The sequence below is a fragment of the Cydia splendana genome, chromosome 12 (genome assembly GCF_910591565.1).
Source record: "Cydia splendana chromosome 12, ilCydSple1.2, whole genome shotgun sequence".
NCBI classification, from domain to species: domain Eukaryota; kingdom Metazoa; phylum Arthropoda; class Insecta; order Lepidoptera; family Tortricidae; genus Cydia; species Cydia splendana.
In genome coordinates, this window is record NC_085971.1 from 15,552,376 (window position 1) to 15,570,979 (window position 18,604).

The 18,604-nt window shown below is 39.8% G+C and overlaps 2 protein-coding genes across 3 annotated transcripts; both read right to left on the reverse strand.

Annotated features, from left to right (window-relative positions):
- Window positions 1-1,191: 1,191 nt before the first annotated feature.
- On the reverse strand, window positions 1,192-6,448 carry LOC134795609 (folliculin). 2 transcript variants are annotated; one of them, XM_063767509.1, is made up of 7 exons: window positions 6,148-6,448; window positions 5,888-6,073; window positions 5,544-5,679; window positions 4,760-5,013; window positions 2,637-2,835; window positions 2,017-2,119; window positions 1,193-1,389 (listed from the first exon to the last, which is right to left on the reverse strand). In XM_063767509.1, the coding sequence occupies exons 1-7, from the start codon at window positions 6,412-6,414 to the stop codon at window positions 1,251-1,253; spliced, it is 1,284 nt and encodes a 427-aa protein (XP_063623579.1). In that variant the 5' UTR covers window positions 6,415-6,448; the 3' UTR covers window positions 1,193-1,250. The 2 variants fall into 2 exon arrangements, with proteins under 2 accessions (XP_063623580.1, XP_063623579.1); XM_063767510.1 differs by lacking the exon at window positions 5,888-6,073 and having other exon boundaries at window positions 1,192-1,389.
- Window positions 6,449-9,787: 3,339 nt separating this feature from the next.
- LOC134795610 (cytochrome c1, heme protein, mitochondrial) lies at window positions 9,788-17,269 on the reverse strand. The gene is made up of 7 exons (XM_063767511.1): window positions 17,136-17,269; window positions 16,781-16,831; window positions 15,900-16,048; window positions 13,965-14,091; window positions 13,115-13,232; window positions 11,339-11,520; window positions 9,788-10,333 (listed from the first exon to the last, which is right to left on the reverse strand). Exons 1-7 carry the CDS (start codon window positions 17,244-17,246, stop codon window positions 10,103-10,105), a joined length of 969 nt encoding a protein of 322 aa, XP_063623581.1. The 5' UTR covers window positions 17,247-17,269; the 3' UTR covers window positions 9,788-10,102.
- Between the last annotated feature and the right edge of the window lie 1,335 nt (window positions 17,270-18,604).

The window sequence follows — 18,604 nt, forward strand, 5'->3', positions numbered from 1 at the left end:
TTCAGACTGGCCCCGTTAAAGATCTAAACTAGATAAAATATATATTATCTGATTCTGAAAATAGTAGTATCTAACAAGGTCACGCCGATGCCACGCCGATAGCGCAGCGTCGGCGGCGGCGGCGCGAAAATTTTGTCGGCGGCGGCGGCGCGCCGGCGCGGCGCTCATATCTAAGTGTAACACATCGTCAGACCGTTTAGATTAGACAATGACTATTTTCAGCCGCCAGAGACCAGCAAACCGACACTAGTCGTTTACACGGTGCCTTTTCAGTACCAGTCATTAGCACGCCGCCACAGCCGATGGTTCTAGTTTTTGCGCATCTGCGCAGGATCTCAGGAGATCTGAAGTCTTATCTCAGGATCTCCATCATTTAAAATGAATTCAGGAGCTCTGAAGTTGAAAAAGCAAAGCAAAAGCAAGAGGCGTGTTAGCGACTGGCAGCGACGTGTTTACACGAGTCCGAAAATTAGGCGCGGGGGCAGTGAGAGACGGACGGGGGTCACTGGCGCCAATAAATAGACTCGTGTTCTATTCCGTGCCAGTGCTGGCATGCCGCGAAAAAATTGCACCGAAAGTGTTTATACGGTGCCTTTTGTAGGAGTCTCAAAATAGTCGCCATCTAAATCGACCTTAAGACAGTCAGCACTGCAGCCTTTGGATGAGGTAGAATTGGGCAATCATTGAGGGCTGCATTATACTAATAGTTTTTTACCTAGCCCTTTGTTCTTCAAAAAGCAGTTTCCTTGGGTCGTCCATTACATCACACAAAATTTAGATTTTTTAGACCAGGAGTTGGCCAAGGTTTTTACAGATGACGCCAGTGTGCAGTGTAGGTTTCCTGCCAATCCTATCGATACAGTCAAATTCTTGATTTTAATATCCGGTCCCCAGGCCCTTAAAGCCAAATCCCGTAGAACAAAACTAGGCCTAGATTCAAGGGAAACCTACGCTGCTGGCGCCATCTATAAAAACCTTTGCCAGTTGCCAACCCCATATACCATTTTAGAAGCAAGGTTATACTCGTATACAACTTTGTACTTGATATGGGTTTCCATTCAACAGTGCTAAGAGCTCTTTATGTTATGGCGTACCTAGATACAATTGCATTGAACCAGAAAAGAATATGCAAATTTAACTAGTTTCAATTTTATATTTTTCATATAAGATCATTAACAAATATATAGCCATATTTTTTTCTAACTAGTTTATCAAATTATCACAGATATTAAGCCAGACTAGTAAGTACGCTAGCTACAGAAGTTGCTGATCCAATAGTTGACGAGGGCTTCGTCCTGTTGAGTGACGCTCAGTACTTGCTTCAGCTTCGTTACGTTGCTAGAACTCGGGCCGGAGCTGGTGATTGCTGCCTTCACCGATTTTGCAATCCTGCAACAAGATAAGTGGAGATAATGTTAAAGAATAATTAGAATTTATACTCTACCCTACCCTAGCACCGTTTCAGCTTGGGCAAAAATGGCTCAGCGCTTCTCTGCGGGTCGCATTTCAGCTAGGGTTGCCAGATGGTCGGGATTTGGCGGGATTCTCCCGATTTTTAGCATGTGTTCCCCATTCCCGACAAAGTGGAGATTGTCCCGAAAAACAGCTGCACGTTATAAAACAATAATTTCAAGTTCCGAACTGTCGTCGAGCGAGCGAGCGACCCGTGTCGAGCGCGTCAGCGTTATAAAAACGTCTATGGGCAGAGCAGCTGACGTAGTGCCAATAATGTAAAATATCGTTGTTTTTGATACAATTACTTTAATTTGAATGTTTATTTTTTCCCGACTTAAGTCTCAAAATCCCGAAAAATTGATATTTTTTCCCGATAATAGCGCCTTTCGATCTGGCAACCCTAATTTCAGCACATTGGACAAAGTAATTGGATAGGTGGAATACCACCCTTAGAGCCACTAGCACAGATCATATTAATAAATCTTGCTATAGACCGACCGCTTAAATGAGTCAATTTAATGATAAAGTAATGTTAATGTTACAGTAGGTACTTGGTCTTACCCTTGCCACTCGAGTTGTAAAAATTTGACATGCTGGTGTAGTACTGCGTCATTTAATTTTGTGTTAGCAATGGCGGCCTCTATCCTATTCATCAGTGTTGGACCTGAAATAATATTTGTGCTAAAAATTGATATTAAAGTAAATTGAAAACTATCATCATATCAGACATCCATACTAGCTGCTTCCGATATGCTTATTGCTATACCGCCTTTACTAGGGCACACAGGGCCTTCATCCTCCGGGGGCTCCGAAGGACAGAGAAAATGTTAGTTTAATTCGGTTTCTTACGTTTCAAAAGCGCCCCAAATTTTGATGTGCCCAAGGGCCCCAGCATTTTAGTTTTATATTTATTTATTTAAGACGGCCTTGCCGATAAGGGCCTTCACAGCATACAGTCTTGCGTCGCCCATTTGCCAAATCGTCTGTTCACCTTGTTGGGGGCCTGGCTGCGTCCTCCGGATTCGCGGTCGCTACTCTAGAACCTTTCTACCCCAGCGGCCACCGGCTATGAGCAATGCGCTTTTTCGCTTGCCACTAAAGCCTAGCAACGAAACTTAAGAGTTCAGAGTTAATATGTCGTAGGATTTTATTATGCTCTATCCCAATTGAAAAGTACTCACATTTATTAGGTATAGCACCCTGCCATTTACAGCTAAAATGACTACACAGCTCTTCAAGAACACAAACATTTGGACTATTCACTTGTTCTTCACTGCTGATTATTATGTGTGGAACTCTGTCGTAGCTGGTCACAGGGAGGAGTCGCGACAAGCCTTTAGCAATGACTATGGGGTCAGTGTGGGACGATTTGATGACAATCTGCAAAACATGAAAATAAACATGACATTAATAGAGATTATGACGCTAAGCAAGTGAGACAGTGCTTAAGATGTCTAGGTCGTAGGTACCATCAAGCTCCGCGATTGTTGCGCCATCTAGAGTCCTAGCTAAATTGGTCGTTCAATACTGACGCCATAGAATTTCCAATTTAGCAAGAACCCTAAATGGCATAACAATCCCGTGTGGTGACTGAACATCGTCTGTGATGACCAACTAAGTAAACACTTTAGTTTTTATTATTATTTACAAGTTGTTGTTCTTTTTTGGCAAAGCAGGGAAGTTGGAGTGGAGTCAGTTAAGCCCCGTCTTCATATCGCGCGGCAAACTATCGAACATTGGCTCGCGAGGCAGCCACGCGCAATGGATACCGGGTTGGCTCGCGAGCCAAGTAGTTTGCCGCGCAATATGGAGACAGAGCTTTAGCTTTAGGCAACTTGACTATCTTGAGTGAAGATAAGTTTAAAAAAAAATAAGTTCAAAAACTAAAACCCGACTACTGCAAATCGAGCTCTAAAAAGTATGAAACAAGATAAAATTCTTATCTGAAATTATCATATAGGAAAATTATAAGAGTTATCATTTTTTTATATATTTACAGAGATATTCAAAGGATCGCCGTGGACGTATGCCACGATTATAAACTTTAAGGTAAAGTGGCATACGACCACGGCTATCCTTTGAATCTCTGTAAATATATAAAAAAATGATAACTCTTATAATTTTCCTATATGATAATTTCAGATAAGAATTCTATCTTGTTTCATACTTTTTAGAGCGCGATTTGCAGTAGTCGGGTTTTAGTTTTTGAACTTATTTTTTATTTAATTAAGTTTGGGGTCAGGATTTCGTTACTTACTAATAATATTTGAAGTCACTTTATATTACTTTTGCGAGGGTGTCCTCAGTACAGAAATGCACGCAGAGCGCCGCTTATATCGGGCTACGCCCGACAACCTTTGGCATGAAGGCGCCTGGCTTTGGAACGCGTACAGCGAGCCTCGTACGTCGGGCTACGCCCGACTCTTTTAGTATGAGGGCGCCTTCGGCGCCCGGCTTTGGAAGGCGTACATCGTGCCTCGTACGTCGGGCTACGCCCGACTCTTTTAGTATGAGCGCGCCGAAGGCGCCCGGCTTACGAACGCGTACAGCGAGCCTAGTACGTCGGGCTACGCCCGACTCTTTTAGTATGAGGGCGCCGAAGGCGCCCGGCTTTGGAACGCGTACATCGTGCTTCGTACGTTGGGCTACGGCCGACTCTTTTAGTATGTGGGCGCCGAAGGCGCCCGGCTTTGGAACGCGTACAGCGAGCCTCGTACGTCGGGCTACGCCCGACTCTTTTAGTATGAGGGCGCCGAAGGCGCCCGGCTTTGGAACGCGTACATCGTGCTTCGTACGTCGGGCTACGGCCGACTCTTTTAGTATAAGGGCGCCGAAGGCGCCCGGATTTGGAACGCGTACATCGTGCTTCGTACGTTGGGCTACGGCCGACTCTTTTAGTATGAGGGCGCCGAAGGCGCCCGGCTTTGGAACGCGTACAGCGAGCCTCGTACGTCGGGCTATGCCCGACTCTATGTGCTAATTGAGCTCTTTCAAATGATATACAACACGTCATTATTACTTATTTTTATTTTTTTGGTTCGTGACTTTATGACCTCTAGAGGGCGCCGTGTTAATTTTTTTGTGACGTCATATAGCCTATAACCAGCGGACGATTCGAACGACACGTCGTTTGTCAAATTTCAATGAGTACTTTAGAAGTTATGAGGTAACAGATGAACATACATACATACATACCCACAAACATACCGGTCAAAATCATAACCCTCGTTTTGCGTTGCCGTAGTCGGGTAAAAAAGTTTGACAACTTTTTAACAGTTATTATGTTAAAAATCACCAGGTTTACCTTGACTCCACACAATGTACAGTATAGCAGTATCCTAAACACCTCTTTACTCATTAAATTCTCCAATGCTCTCAATGATATGCATTCTTCCACTGTACATGCATTCGGCTCAAATATGGTGCCTCTTGTGGCATCGGGATGGAGTTTGTTGAGCATGTCTCGGCTGGTGTAGAGGGTCTCGGAGTATGTGAGAGCGCCGGCCTTGAGCATCCACGTAAAGTGGGAGTGCAGCCTTTTGAATACATTTTCATCACCTGAAATGTACTTTTTAAATAATTTGTTAACATTAGTTCTCTCCTATACTCTAGCGGCACACCATACAAGAATAATTTAGAGTCAAATCAAATTTGGTCTAGTTAGTATACAATTATTATTTATTATTAGAATGTAGTTAACATTTTATCAAACAAACTATGTTATTAGTTTTGCCTGGCTGATGGAACAAATTTGAGTGCACTTATTTCTTATGAATGGTCCGTTGTGATGGTCTTTAACTACCTACTTTGGTCAGTCAGGCTTTGGTCAGGCTGCAGTTTTTTAAATTTTATTTAATATAACAGTTATAAAATGACTACTTTACATACCAGTACACTAAGCTTAAGTGGGTCTAGGCTGTACTGTACAGTCACCTGCAATAATATGTTACACAACGAAAGCTGCAAAAATATCTGTCACGATCTTATTTGTAGAGCCGTAAGAGTGTGTCACATATTTTTACGGCCGCGAAGAGTAACATTATTGCGGGTGACTGTACATCTCTGGCAGCATAATAAAATAAACATACCAGTTAGCTGCATGAGTGACCTAGACTGTCCGAAGTCATTTCTGCCAGTTTTAAGTCTCAATGCTCTTTGGGAACAAACTTTCTGTTCATTGTCATAAACTACCTCCGCTAAGTCTTGAAGTTCTTTTGATATTTTCTGAAGAAAAAAATAATAATTTTAGTAATCATACATTTTGCAATTTAAAAAGTTATACACAACTTTAGTAATATTTTATTATAGTTCCACTTCCACCTTTTGTGTTTGTAGCATGTAAATAAATAGTTACATACACAACAAACACAAAAAGTTACGGAAGGAACAAATAAAAGATTTGCGTAAATGGAATGGAATAAAAAAAACTAACCTGCATATGTTCTGACAATAAAGGAGTTATATTAAGTAGCAACATTTTATCTTTCATCAGCACTACAATGGAGAACCACCGCTTGAGTCCTCTGGCGCGAGTGTCTCTGATTTGAAAGGTGAGGCTCAGTACATGGCCTCTAGTGTCACTAAAATAGACTACACCTCCTTCCTTACTCCAGCTTACCTGGTAAAAAAATATATAGACACCACTATTTAAAAACAATAAAAAAAAAAGAATATTTTAAGGAAGACACATACCTCACAAGTTATGCTTCTAATAGCAGCTTGTCTCAAAAAAGCTGTTACATCCGGATTAGGAACTGACTCCCTACTACAGTATATACAACCATCGTCATCCCGCGACACAAGGACAGTCTCTGGACCCAGCGAAGTACATCCACAGCACTGTGCAGTGCATTTTGAGGATTCGGTGGTGTGCTGCTCGTCATCCGTCGTGAATGTGCAGAATAACGGTCGGGGCCCGTGAGCCTCACAGAAATGACATAAGCCAACTATTGCATTCATTACAAATAGGTTAATTACGACGTTAACTTGTTAAAAATATCCTTTCGAATGACAAATCTTGAAATGTCACTGTCAAATTACAGCTGTTGCTGTATATATTCTGAACGCATCCTTAAAAACTTAAGATCAATCCAGACGGGACAAATTTTTCAAATTATAAATTGTCAATTTAATTGTGTGGTGAAAAAAATAAATGCCAATTTCGGCACTAGATTCGATTCTTAAAGGGTTTATTAGGCCAACTAGTGGTTAATTATCTTTGATTTCATGATACCGATCGGCGATCAATGACATTGTGTGAGCGGGACAGCAGTATAGGTAACTAGGCGCGTGCGATAGAGATAGGAATAGGCGGGTCAGTGTACGAAATCCTAGTGCTAAGCGGCTTTTCTTCATGCAATATCTTCTTCCTTGCGTTATCCCGGCATTCTGCCACGGCTCATGGGAACCTGGGGTCCGCTTGACAACGAATCCCATGATTTGACGTAGGCACTAGTTTTTACGAAAGCGACTGCCATCTGACCTTCCAACCCAGAGGGGAAACTAGGCCTTATTGGGATTAGTCCGGTTTCCTCACGATGTTTTCCTTCACCGAAAAGCAACTGGTCAAATCATATTAATATCAAATGATATTTCGTACATAAGTTCCGAAAAACTCATTGGTACGAGCCGGGGTTTGAACCCGCGACCTCCGGATTGAAAGTCGCACGCTCTTACCGCTAGGCCACCAGCGCTCAGAAAGACACGAGTTGCAATTTACCTGGGTGAATCAACTTTTAAGTGTTCAACGTCACACGTACAGTCCCTGATCGATAATACAAATTTATACAAAAGTATGAGTTTTTTCAGTATTCCGCTATGTTCCTATTAATATTTTCTAATATTTTATTACAAAACATTTCATTTTGTTTCCAATTTACCCGTTCTTTATTGGTTGTCCAACAGACCTAAAGTTGGTTTTCCATAGTAGGACGGATTGTCCCCTTGCAACAGTGCACCGTAAAACTTTGTACTATGAAAAAAAATACTGTTGTGGAATTGATATTTAAACACGTAATCATTTTTATGGATAAGTATCATCAATAAAATATACCGATTTTTGCATGTAACGGCTTATGAATTTCTTGCGTTTAAATTTTGTCCCTTGAATTATCCACGTCATGCAGGTCAACTGGACAACCATATATTAATTATGAAATCTAGATATATATAACGTAGCAAGATACTTGACGACAAGTTCAAGTTTCTGGTAAGCAGATAGGCCTACTCGCCATTTTGATTAAACGAAACTCGCGGAGTGTGGGTGGCTTTATTATATGTCCATCGGACCACTGGCATAAATACTTAACATATTACAATAAATTGTATTGTACCAGATACTACTTCACATATATTTTACCGTAAGGGTGAAATAAACACAAAAAATCTTTAGAATTTATTATATGGCTCAAAGTTTTAGATAAGTCCCTCTGACAACTAGTCACTTGGACAACGGAAGTGGTTGTCCATAGGACATTTTGGTTGTCTCTTGGACTTTTTTAGATTTTTATAGGGTCTGAAACAAATTCAATAAAGTATCAGAAAGCACTAACATACATATATATGTTGGTGCTTTCCGATATTTTATTAAGTTTGTTTCATTTAGTACCCTCTTTAAGATTTATTATTAATATTTCCATTGGACAACCAGATATGTCTATGGGACAACTAAGTTGTCCCTAAATTGAAAAACAGATATCTTTATTATTTTCTTTGTAAATTAAAGAGCAGTTCATATTTTTTTTAAAGGTACAATAACACAATATAAAACAAAGTAGCAGGAGCAATTTTCATACATCACTATAACTATTTCGCGTTTTAATTTAAAAAATCCGATTATATGAAATAAGAGTTGTCCAGGGGATACATTTTAGGGATATATTGTGAAATTTCGTGAGTATATGCCATATATAAAGATAAAAAAAATTTACAGCATTGTTTAATTAATGTAATTAAAATAATTGTTTTATCGGCCTCCAGCCTAGTCGGTAGTGACCCTGCCTACGAAGCAGGAGGTCCCGGGTTCGAATCCTGGTAAGGGCATTTATTTGTGTGTTCATCACAAATATTTGTTCCTGAGTTATGGATGTTTTCTAAGTATATAAGTATTTATATATGTGTGTATATTATATATATCGTCGCCTAGTACCCACAACACAAGCCTTATTGAGCTTACCGTGGGACTAGGTAGATCTGTGTAAAATAGTCCTATAATATAAAAAAAAAAAAACAATAATTGATGTCTAGTATGTTTAAAAATTTTTGATTTGGGGGGGGGGGGGGGGGGGGTGAATTTGTTTCGTCATATTCACTAAATTCTTAAAGAAGCAGCTCCGCTTTATACATAATCATAAACTAGAGAAACTTATCTTTTAAATAAAGTATATAAATATGGACAATAACAAATAAAAATCCATAACTTCATCATGTGGACATTTAAAAGTTGTTTCACCCACCTATTCGCACGTGTATCGTACAACGTTTTACAGTACATATGGCCCTTTAAACATTTGACATCGCACGAAAAGTGCTATTTTACGCACTATTAGTGCGGGAAAATAGGACCATATGTACTGTAATAGTTATTTACGATACAAGTGCGGAAAAGAGGAAATTCGAAATGAGTGGCGATAAATTAAACCACGACGGAAGGGAGTGTTTTAAATCGACTCGAGTTGCGAATTACCTATTCGCACGTGTATCGTACTACGTTTTACAGTACATATGGCCCTTTAAACATTTGACATCGCACGAAAAGTGCTATTTTACGCACTATTAGTGCGGGAAAATAGGACCATATGTACTGTAATAGTTATTTACGATACAAGTGCGGAAAAGAGGAAATACGAAATGAGTGGCGATAAATTAAAACACGACCGAAGTCTGACCGAAGACGGACAGCGGAGTCTTAGTAATAGGGTCCCGTTTTACCCTTTGGGTACGGAACCCTAAAAAGTGTTATTTTTTAGGGCCATATGTACTGTAAAACGTAGTACGATACACGTGCGAATAGGTAATTCGCAACTCGAGTCGATTTAAAACACTCCCTTCCGTCGTGTTTTAATTTATCGCCACTCGTTTCGAATTTCCTATTTTCCGCACTTGTATCGTAATTAACTATTGTCTCGTAAGGATCAAAGAGCATATAATCACTACGTGGTAAGGATATTTTTATACATATCGGCACTATTTTGAAAAATCTCGTATCTCACACTGCTACTCAAAGTTGAAAGGTAGTAGAATCTTAATGATTGCAAACCAGTATAATCATGTTTATCAATAAATTCAAGGATAAGGTGTTCATGGGGTCGGGGGTGTATTTAAATACCAAAACCGATTTTCAATAACTCATTTATTCAACTGTACACCGATTCACAGCTGTTATTCATGGTACACCACAAGCACAGATAACAATAAAACACTATCTATAATAGGTAATTTGACTGTGCCGACACGCACGATGAGGAAATGCCGTTCCGATAGAATTACATTAATATTTATATTATCACCGCTCCATCCTCGGGTAACAATAGAGGTAAACGCTGAATAGCGAAATAAATTAATTTAATTATAAAGAAATAACATGTTACTGTGCCTATCGAAAAAAAATTATCTAAAATGTCTGTTTAGTTTATGCTACGTTTTTTTTTTATTTCTTAGAGACGGGTTTGTAGGCTAGCTTCCTGGACTTCATGGTGGTCCACTTGTGCCGCTTGAGGTAGTAGACGAAGACGCCGAGGATGGAGAACATGCCGATGACCTTGATGGTCATGAGGCGGCGGTCGTCGAGCTCGGGCTCCGAGCACCAGCGCAGGAACGTGGCCACGTCCTTGGCCAGCTGCGAGGCCGTGGGCGGCGTGCCGTCCGAGTACTCGGCGGCCTGCGGACAAAACATTTACAGTGTTCATTGGGTGTTTAATATAGTTTCTTTTTTTAATTTTGCATTAAGCTATCCCTGAAAAAATAAACCACTGGTTCAAAAAAGATTTTCTTTTATTTTACTACGGCGCACCCCCTTATTTTGTTACACTTATTTTCATACAACTTTGAAAAATTTCTAAGTGTTTGAGCACCCCCTTGTAGTTGAGATAAGATTACAAAACTTGGCGTATTTTGTCAACATAACAGGTGTCAACGTAACAAAATGAGGGGGTGCCGCTTCTTCTAGCTAGAGTTTGAATTTTTCCCATACAAACGTGAACCACCGTAACCACTAGGCATGTAAATTTGTTAAAATACGGCTCTGTTTTTGCTAAAATTAATTTAGTACAGGGTAGGGTTTTGTGACTGATCTTCGGTGCCGTTAAAAAGTCTACTGTCTTCCGCTAGCTGGCGTGCTTGCACGAAGCGGGTGAGCGGGTTACAATGGCACCCGCGTGCGTCGCCTGCTCCGTGCACCCGCCCACGTTAGCGGACCCCTACAAAGGCGTGTTTGTAAACGAAAGAAGGAAACTATAGAAAGAGTCACTAGAGTCGAGCAAGCTTTGGTAGCTGTTGGTTAGAGTGATTGAACAGGTGTTCTAAAAGATCGCAAGTATCAAGTTCGTTAGGTGTGAATTTTGCCACCTCCTCATCGTACTTGTGCTATGGAATTGTCACCACTCGGCAAATAACCCTTATTTGCACCCCCCTTATTTTGTCCTTATTTGGGTCGCGGAGTACGCTGCCAGCGGACGCGTCCATATTGCCGGTGAGCAACGCAAAAAGGGGTGCATATCGGCAATAGGCAGGTTCACACGGAACGAGCCGTCTCGCGGGGAAATTGCCGCGTGAAGCAGCTGTGTTGTCTCGGACGAGGCACTTCTCCATCGACCGAGTTGTTTCGCGCGGCAATTTCCTAGCGAGGCAGCTCGTTTGAGCAAGTTGACTGCGGTGTAACACTTACCTCATCGAAAAGTACTTGTGCCATGGAGATGGCACCGCCCGGGAAGTAGGGGTTGTAGTTCTGTCCCTCGCGCAGCACCAGGCCGGCGGGGGCCTCCACGTAGCCGGTGAGCAGCGCGAAGATGTAGTCCTCGCCGCCCTTGCGGCCCGACACGATCAGGGACAGGTCGGGCGGGTACGCACCTGGAAACCAAATTAAGGACCAGTATTAAGTTCGTGTTCTTCTCGCACTCTCTCTGAGCGTAAACGTGAGCGAGATGGAAGTGTATGCCCGGGATGGATATCGTGTTTTTTAATTTTTATTTTTTGTACGTTTAAATAAATTAAAAAGTAATCCGATATGTTCTCTCAAATACGATATAGCGGATTTTTAGAATCAATTTTCAAAGTGCATTTTAGACCTATGTTCGTGATTTTTTTCTATCGAGCAAAATACAAAAACTCGGGATTCAAATCGATACAGTCCCTCGAGAAAGGCTTCAAATACGACTTTTTAAAAACTCCGTGCACCTACTGCACCTTAAAGTTATCATCTTATTATCGAGTGCGTTGGAGTGTTTAAATCTAAATCGAAAATATGACCGCATCCAAAACAGGCCAAATTAAGATCTTGGTAGTTTACAATTCGCTAAAATGAACAAGGGACTGCCCCTACCGTTTATGCACGCTCTGTATTGACGATACTTTAAAAAGGCAAGTGGTAGATCGTCGTGTGGCACTACCATGGATACTATTACTACTTCATTCATGAATTTGCATCAGCAAATGTTCTGCAGTCGTGTTGTACAGTATGTAATTTTCCCAACCGTCTCACTTCCTTTATTCATAAAAGTGCCACTCATAGTTCGCCCATAAATGGGCGTGATGATTGAATAAGAATGGATCTACTATCTACTATAAATCTTTTAATAGACTATTTGTAAAATACTTTTGTACTGAGTACTCAGCTAATCAATACTACAAGTACTTTTAGACCAGTTGTAGTATAGCGATTGGCAAACAGCCAAGTAAACTGTTGTTATAGGAGTGCATTGCTGTATTGCGCCAAAAATAAAACAGCCAGTTACATATTAATCGTGATATTAACCAAATATTTGCCTTCATTTAATTACAAAATTATCCAAAATTTCCAGTACAGTACTAGTTTTATCAAATCTTATTATTTTTACATAATTAGCCACCAGTCAGGCCGGATTTAAGTAAAAGCTATTTAAGTAATTATTTAAGCATTATCCATTTTCGTATTCGTAGATTGGGGGTCGGCAAACTTTTTAGAAGAACAGCCCAACCATCAGATTCACGAATGTCAACTCACTAGCCGGGTCACACAGAGCGAGCATACGCGCGAGGCAATTTCCTCGCGCACTAAACGGCCAGTGTAGACGTGCCTCGCGCGCGCCGCCTCGGCCGAGGCGCATGCTCGCTCTATGTGGACCCAGCAATTTACATGGATTTTCACGTCTGTTGGTTTTATCTGTATAAAATACAGTAAATGATAATTTTTGGAGAGCTAAAGTCATCATCATCATGATCATCATATCAGCCAGAGGACGTCCACTGCTGGACATAGGCCTCCCCCAAAGAGTGCCACAATGAACGGTCTTGCGCTAGAGAGCTAAAGTGGTGTAATTTAATCTCGAAAGATTCGCGGTTTGTCAACTTCTGCCTGCTTACCTGACAGGTGACTATGACTACCTGTGACAGGTGACTAGCCAGTTTATAGAAAAAGTGTTAATATTGTTACCATTTTAGTTTTACGTTACATTTGTATGCTTACCGTTGTTGGCAGCTCTCGCCGCGTTTTCGTTGGGGTAGGGCGACGGGAAGTAGTCGGACAACTTGCCGGGCCTCTCGAAGTAGTTGCCCTCTTCATCAGGGCCATCCTTGACCATCACCTGTGGAAATGCAAAATTAAAAATTAATAAAATACTGTATAATTTATGGACACAACAACCAATTGAAGTCAGGATGCAGCTTATCCCTTTAACTCCCACCGTCGTGTTATTGTTGCAGAAAAGGCGCGTCTGCCTCCCACGTCCGGATATCGGGTAACATATTTCATAGAAAATACAATATGACCAATCTAAGACATCTGGGATTTAACAGGTTTCATTTCATAGTGCTGAGAGACTTCGTCGCTCTCGGCTTCTTGCGATTGTATGGCGTTGTTGTTTAAACACTATCAATATTTAGTGACACTCAACCATTGCTTATCCTAGTTAAATATGTTATCCTAGTTGGTGATTGCTTTTATTTCTTTGATCGCCAGAATAAAATGAGTATTTATTCACTACATGTTGACTCAGGCGCTGTTTCTCGAGTACCCTGTCTCTCAGGAAGGGCACCGTTTATGGTATCACTTCGTAAACCTTCTCCCTGTTTCTTACACTAAGCTGTTCCTAGAGGTAGTGCCTCGCAGTCCTCGCAGAACGATTAACATAAGACTTATTGAAGTCAGTAATGTTGGTCTACAAACACCATTTTCTATACTAATCTCAGCGGCCTCCGCCTTGGCCTCATCCTCAGTGTGCGACACGCCCACCAGGTTGCGGAACGCGATGTACTGCAGCGAGTGGCAAGCTTTACACTGCTTGTAAAAGTGCCCGAGCCACACATCACATACTGACCTCAGCGGCCTCCGCCTTGGCCTCATCCTCAGTGTGCGACACGCCCACCAGGTTGCGGAACGCTATGTACTGCAGCGAGTGGCAAGCCTTGCACACCTGCTTGTATACTTCATAGCCTCGGCGAATACTGCAACACAACATCATAGGGAATTAGAGCGCGTAGCAATTCTACTAGGAATCTCCTTCTTAAGGGAGTCTTTGACTAAACAAGATACCAAAGGTCCGTCAGATCCGTTTGAAATGTTCCGAAAGAAATATAATAAGCACAACTCGGTAATAAACAACAATGAATTGTCAATTACGGAATAGGTTATCGCGAGCTTGGTTTTCGCAACTCGACGCCATATTATTGCGCTTATTCTGCGTGATGGGTTGTCGGCACAACTACGGAATAATCCGTACGCGATTTGATATTAAAAATGATTTTTTAGTCCACAAATCAATCATAGGGCAAAAGACTAAACCAAACACGGACCTCAAAAACTATTAAGGGCCGATACAGACTGACTGCAACCCGATTGCCATTTGTCGCATACAAGTTGCAGTCTGTCTGTATCAGCCCTAAAGAAATGAAATGAAAGGGAGTAGCATTAAACAAAAGAAGCTAAATTTGTAGTAAGAATCTACTATTACTACATCTTCTAGTATAACTCTAGTTTAAATGGTTTCCAACTACCACTATTACTATTACTTTATGGTTTACATTTCCAGTTTATGTGGTTGCTAACTACCACTATTACTATTTTACCATTATTTATTACTTTATGGTTTACATTTACACTAAGGCCAATAATTTGTTAGTCAGTTAATTAAAAAAAAAAACTATGCCAATAAAAAGAAGAACATAAAAAATATATACACTTCTGATTAAAAACCTTCTTTTCCAAAGTAGGTTAAAAACATTGTCATCATCAACTACACCACTTTTCTTCACAACTTGCTTCATAGTTTGATTCTGTCATTAAAACAAAATAAAATATAAAGTCCTAGTGCAGTAATAAGAAATAAGTAAATATGTATAATGAATTGTTCAATCAACTTTTTAAATGGTGCTGGCAGTTGCAAATTATGCATTTAAATAGCACAGACAATGCTCAATACAATAAAGATTTTAAAAGGTTATTTTCAATTACAATTTGTAATCTTTTCTTAACAATTGTCAAGTAGGTACCTACCCAATTATGTTTAAGAAGATAAAAGTATTGCAGTCTGTGTAATATAACCAGGACACTGTTGGTGGATTACCAATATAACAATAAATATTAAATATTATTTGATAGTCCCATGTCCAATTCTGTAGTTGCATAATATAGACCAACAACATTAAATAATGATCACAATAACAGTTAATATTTACATGCACTAGGAATCTGTTAATTGTTAAATGGAACTGTCCATTAACTTCAAGATTTTAATTTTAATATTATAGCCTGTAAGTAAAATAAACAAAAAATATTTTATAAGAGAATAGAACTCAAAAGATAAAGAAATCATTAGATTCTTACTAATGACATTATTTCACAAATTGGTTTGTTAATGGGTATTAATTATAATGTTGTAGGAAATGTGTTAACAACAGAAAGGTCTAGTCTAGGGAACAGAAAGGTCAGAGTCATTTTTACATTTTTACAGTTTTGAATTTGGAACCATCTTTTATTCCATTATAGTTCAGATATCGATGTTAATTTGTTCTTTTTAAAGGAACTCAGGACTCTTAGGAACTCTAGACAAGGAGTCAAAATTAAAATTTTGTATTGCTATTATTTTATTATTTATTAGATACCCTGGTTTAATCTCTAGGCAAAATGTTTTTACCTAGAGCTTAAGTTTATCACATTCTCCATTTAAAAAAAATGGTTGTTTGGTTTATTTAGCTCTGTAAAAGTAACAGTTGGTTACTTTTGTTTTTGGGATATATTTTCTTAAAATACAGACCTGGCATGGTCTAATGACTCGAACATTCCATTGTGGCTCCAGGGCTGGTGTGGAGGATGTGCCTCACTGCCGGACGCCTGCACAGACTGCTCGAGGGCAAACAGTAGGGCTCCCACTCCTCCTCCGACCACACCCAATGTGGACAGTAACTGCAGACAAAAACGATTGTTAAAATTGATTAGAATTTATTGGTTAGAAATAATGACTACACAACATGTGTTAGTAAAATGCAAATAAATATCAGGAATTGTTTATATAGGACATAGATTATGAAGCATAGAATATTACTATACTCTAATTGGCATTATTCATAAATGCGTAACTGGCCTGATTTAGCTAATAATTGTTTCTCTTAATCTATCATGTTGACTTATGTATTTGTAAGAAAGGGATAAAACATAATTTAACTAAATCAGGCCGGTAAAGTTTTATGAATAAGGGGGTTAGTATAGACTCATACCTATTTTATTGTCAGTAACTAAAATATTCCTTTAGAATGTGAAGTTTAAAGAAACAATAAGCTGACCTCATTTTCTTATAGTGAAATTCATGTTAGTGCTAGTGTGTAATGGTCTATAAAAATAGGTAATATTTATATATTAAATACACCTAAAGTCCTATTTATGCTGGTACTATTATATGGATTTAAATAAAACAGATTCCTAAAAAAAATATTTAAAATTAATTATGTAAAGTCATCATTGAAAAGATTATTTTATTTAAAAAAATCTTCTGAGAAGGTACCAAACAGCAGAACTGATTCAGACCTACTGATATGACATTGAATAGTTGTGTCATGTGTGATATTATGTACAGAGATTCAACACCATGAATGATGACCTTGAAGGGTTCACTGGAACCAGTAGACTAGGCTCACTTACCAGTTTTCTGTTTCTCGTCCATCCTTGCGCGTTGGTGGACAGCTGACAAACCTGCAATGGACGTCTCCATTATTTTTCAAGAACTTGTTACATAATGTTGGATAGGTTATCACTTTTACATATTTATTTTCAATCACATCTATATCAAATCTCGCTTCCTTAACTGTAACACTGCCACCACATCGGTTAAATAGCGACAAGCTATCCCAATTTCATTTAATTTGATAAAATACACCCGTTTTCTGAGGATTTTAAAACTCTTCTACACCCTTTTTTGTAACACGTAGGAGACGCCAAAGATAAGTAATACCGTAGCCCTGAGTTCCAGTCACTATTTTAGAGTTAGATTTGGTACCTGGGGCGTCAGCACACCATAACTTTTCAAAAGTCGTGCCCCACAAATCCTGCCTACGGCGGCCGCCATGATAGTAAAACGTCGTAATGAAAGAAATGACTGACATGACATCTACGAGGTTCCTGCCATTGACAAAAATTATTTATACGAAGTGAACTCATAACAAACTCAAAAATTCAAAGTATTTTCAAAGTAAAAAGTTAGTAAAATGATTATTTTCTGAAGGTTCTAATATTTTTGATTGAAAAATATCAAGGAAGCGTTGTGATGTGTATTTCTATATTATCTATGAATGTTTCCATATATGTTCTTCTATATTTATTTATATTACCTATGGTTACTCTGTTTCCATGGAGTTGTTTAGCGGAATAAAGCCAAGTTTATTCCGCTACAGAAAAATAACTAAATATGTCCAACGAAATTAAAACTTTATCTCGTTATCTCCGCCCCGAGCGATTCGACGAAGAACCAAGTGCAGCCGCGTCTGATTTAAAATGGGCCCATTGGTATTTTACATTCAATAACTTTCTATCTGAAGAATGTACCGCTGACACAACGGACTCCGTTAAACTGAAGCTCCTGGTAAATCATCTCTCTCCTACCATATTTTCTTATATACGTGCAAGCAAAACGTACGACGACGCCATCAGCACTTTAAAGAAAATATACGTAAAACCGAAAAACGAAGTCCTTGCCAGACACCTGCTAGCTACGCGAAGACAACGATCTGACGAGACCGTCAAAGAGTATGTTCAAGCTCTGAAAATTCTTGCCCAAGAATGTAATTTTAAGCAAGTGACTGCAGACGAACACCAAAACGAGTCCATGCGTGGAGCATTCATCGCTGGCATTAGTTCGCAAAAAATAAGGGAGAGACTCTTAGAAAAATTAAACCTGAGCTTAGACGAAGCGGTCAACTTGGCAATTTCTCTCGAAGATGCCGGAATAAATTCCCAGGCATTCAGCAATACTCCTAATACACCACTAAATCTTAATGCCTTACCCGAATCTGAAAACACGGAGAATGTAGCGGCTTCTACGTCTGCCCCTCATCAAAGCTCATCGAGACGACGCTGTTTCTTCTGTGGCGGAAATGTGCACCAGCGCATAAAATGTCCTGCGGCCAACGAAACCTGCCAACTTTGTTCTAAAAAGGGCCATTTTGCAAACGTGTGCAGATCCAGGCAACCGCACAGAGCAAATGCCGTATGGATGGATGATGCTCAACGCGATGGCACCCTGTCCGCCATCTCTGCCGCTTCTCCAAGTAGTCTAAGAAAAGCTACCACACCTATGACAATTAACGGATTTAAAGCTGAAGCTTTGATAGACACGGGAAGCTCTTTAAGTTTTATAAACAAAAGTCTGGCTGAGATACTCAAATTAAAAATAAAGCCTTGTCATTTTACTATAACTATGGCAGAACTTAGTCACGTTTTCCATGTTACAGGCACTTGTTGCGTGAATAT

Coding starts and splice junctions, on each gene's coding strand:
- LOC134795610 (XM_063767511.1), bottom strand. CDS start 17,246: ATGTCATGTCAGTCATTTCTTTCATTACGACGTTTTACTATCATGGCG. Junction 16,049..16,780: donor GGACGAGAAACAGAAAACTG/GTAAGTGAGCCT, acceptor TTTTGTCTGCAG/TTACTGTCCACATTGGGTGT. Junction 11,521..13,114: donor GGCGAGAGCTGCCAACAACG/GTAAGCATACAA, acceptor TTTGGTTTCCAG/GTGCGTACCCGCCCGACCTG.
- LOC134795609 (XM_063767509.1), bottom strand. CDS start 6,414: ATGAATGCAATAGTTGGCTTATGTCATTTCTGTGAGGCTCACGGGCCC. Junction 2,836..4,759: donor GTACATTGTGTGGAGTCAAG/GTAAACCTGGTG, acceptor CATGTTTTGCAG/ATTGTCATCAAATCGTCCCA. Junction 1,390..2,016: donor TTACAACTCGAGTGGCAAGG/GTAAGACCAAGT, acceptor ATCTTGTTGCAG/GATTGCAAAATCGGTGAAGG.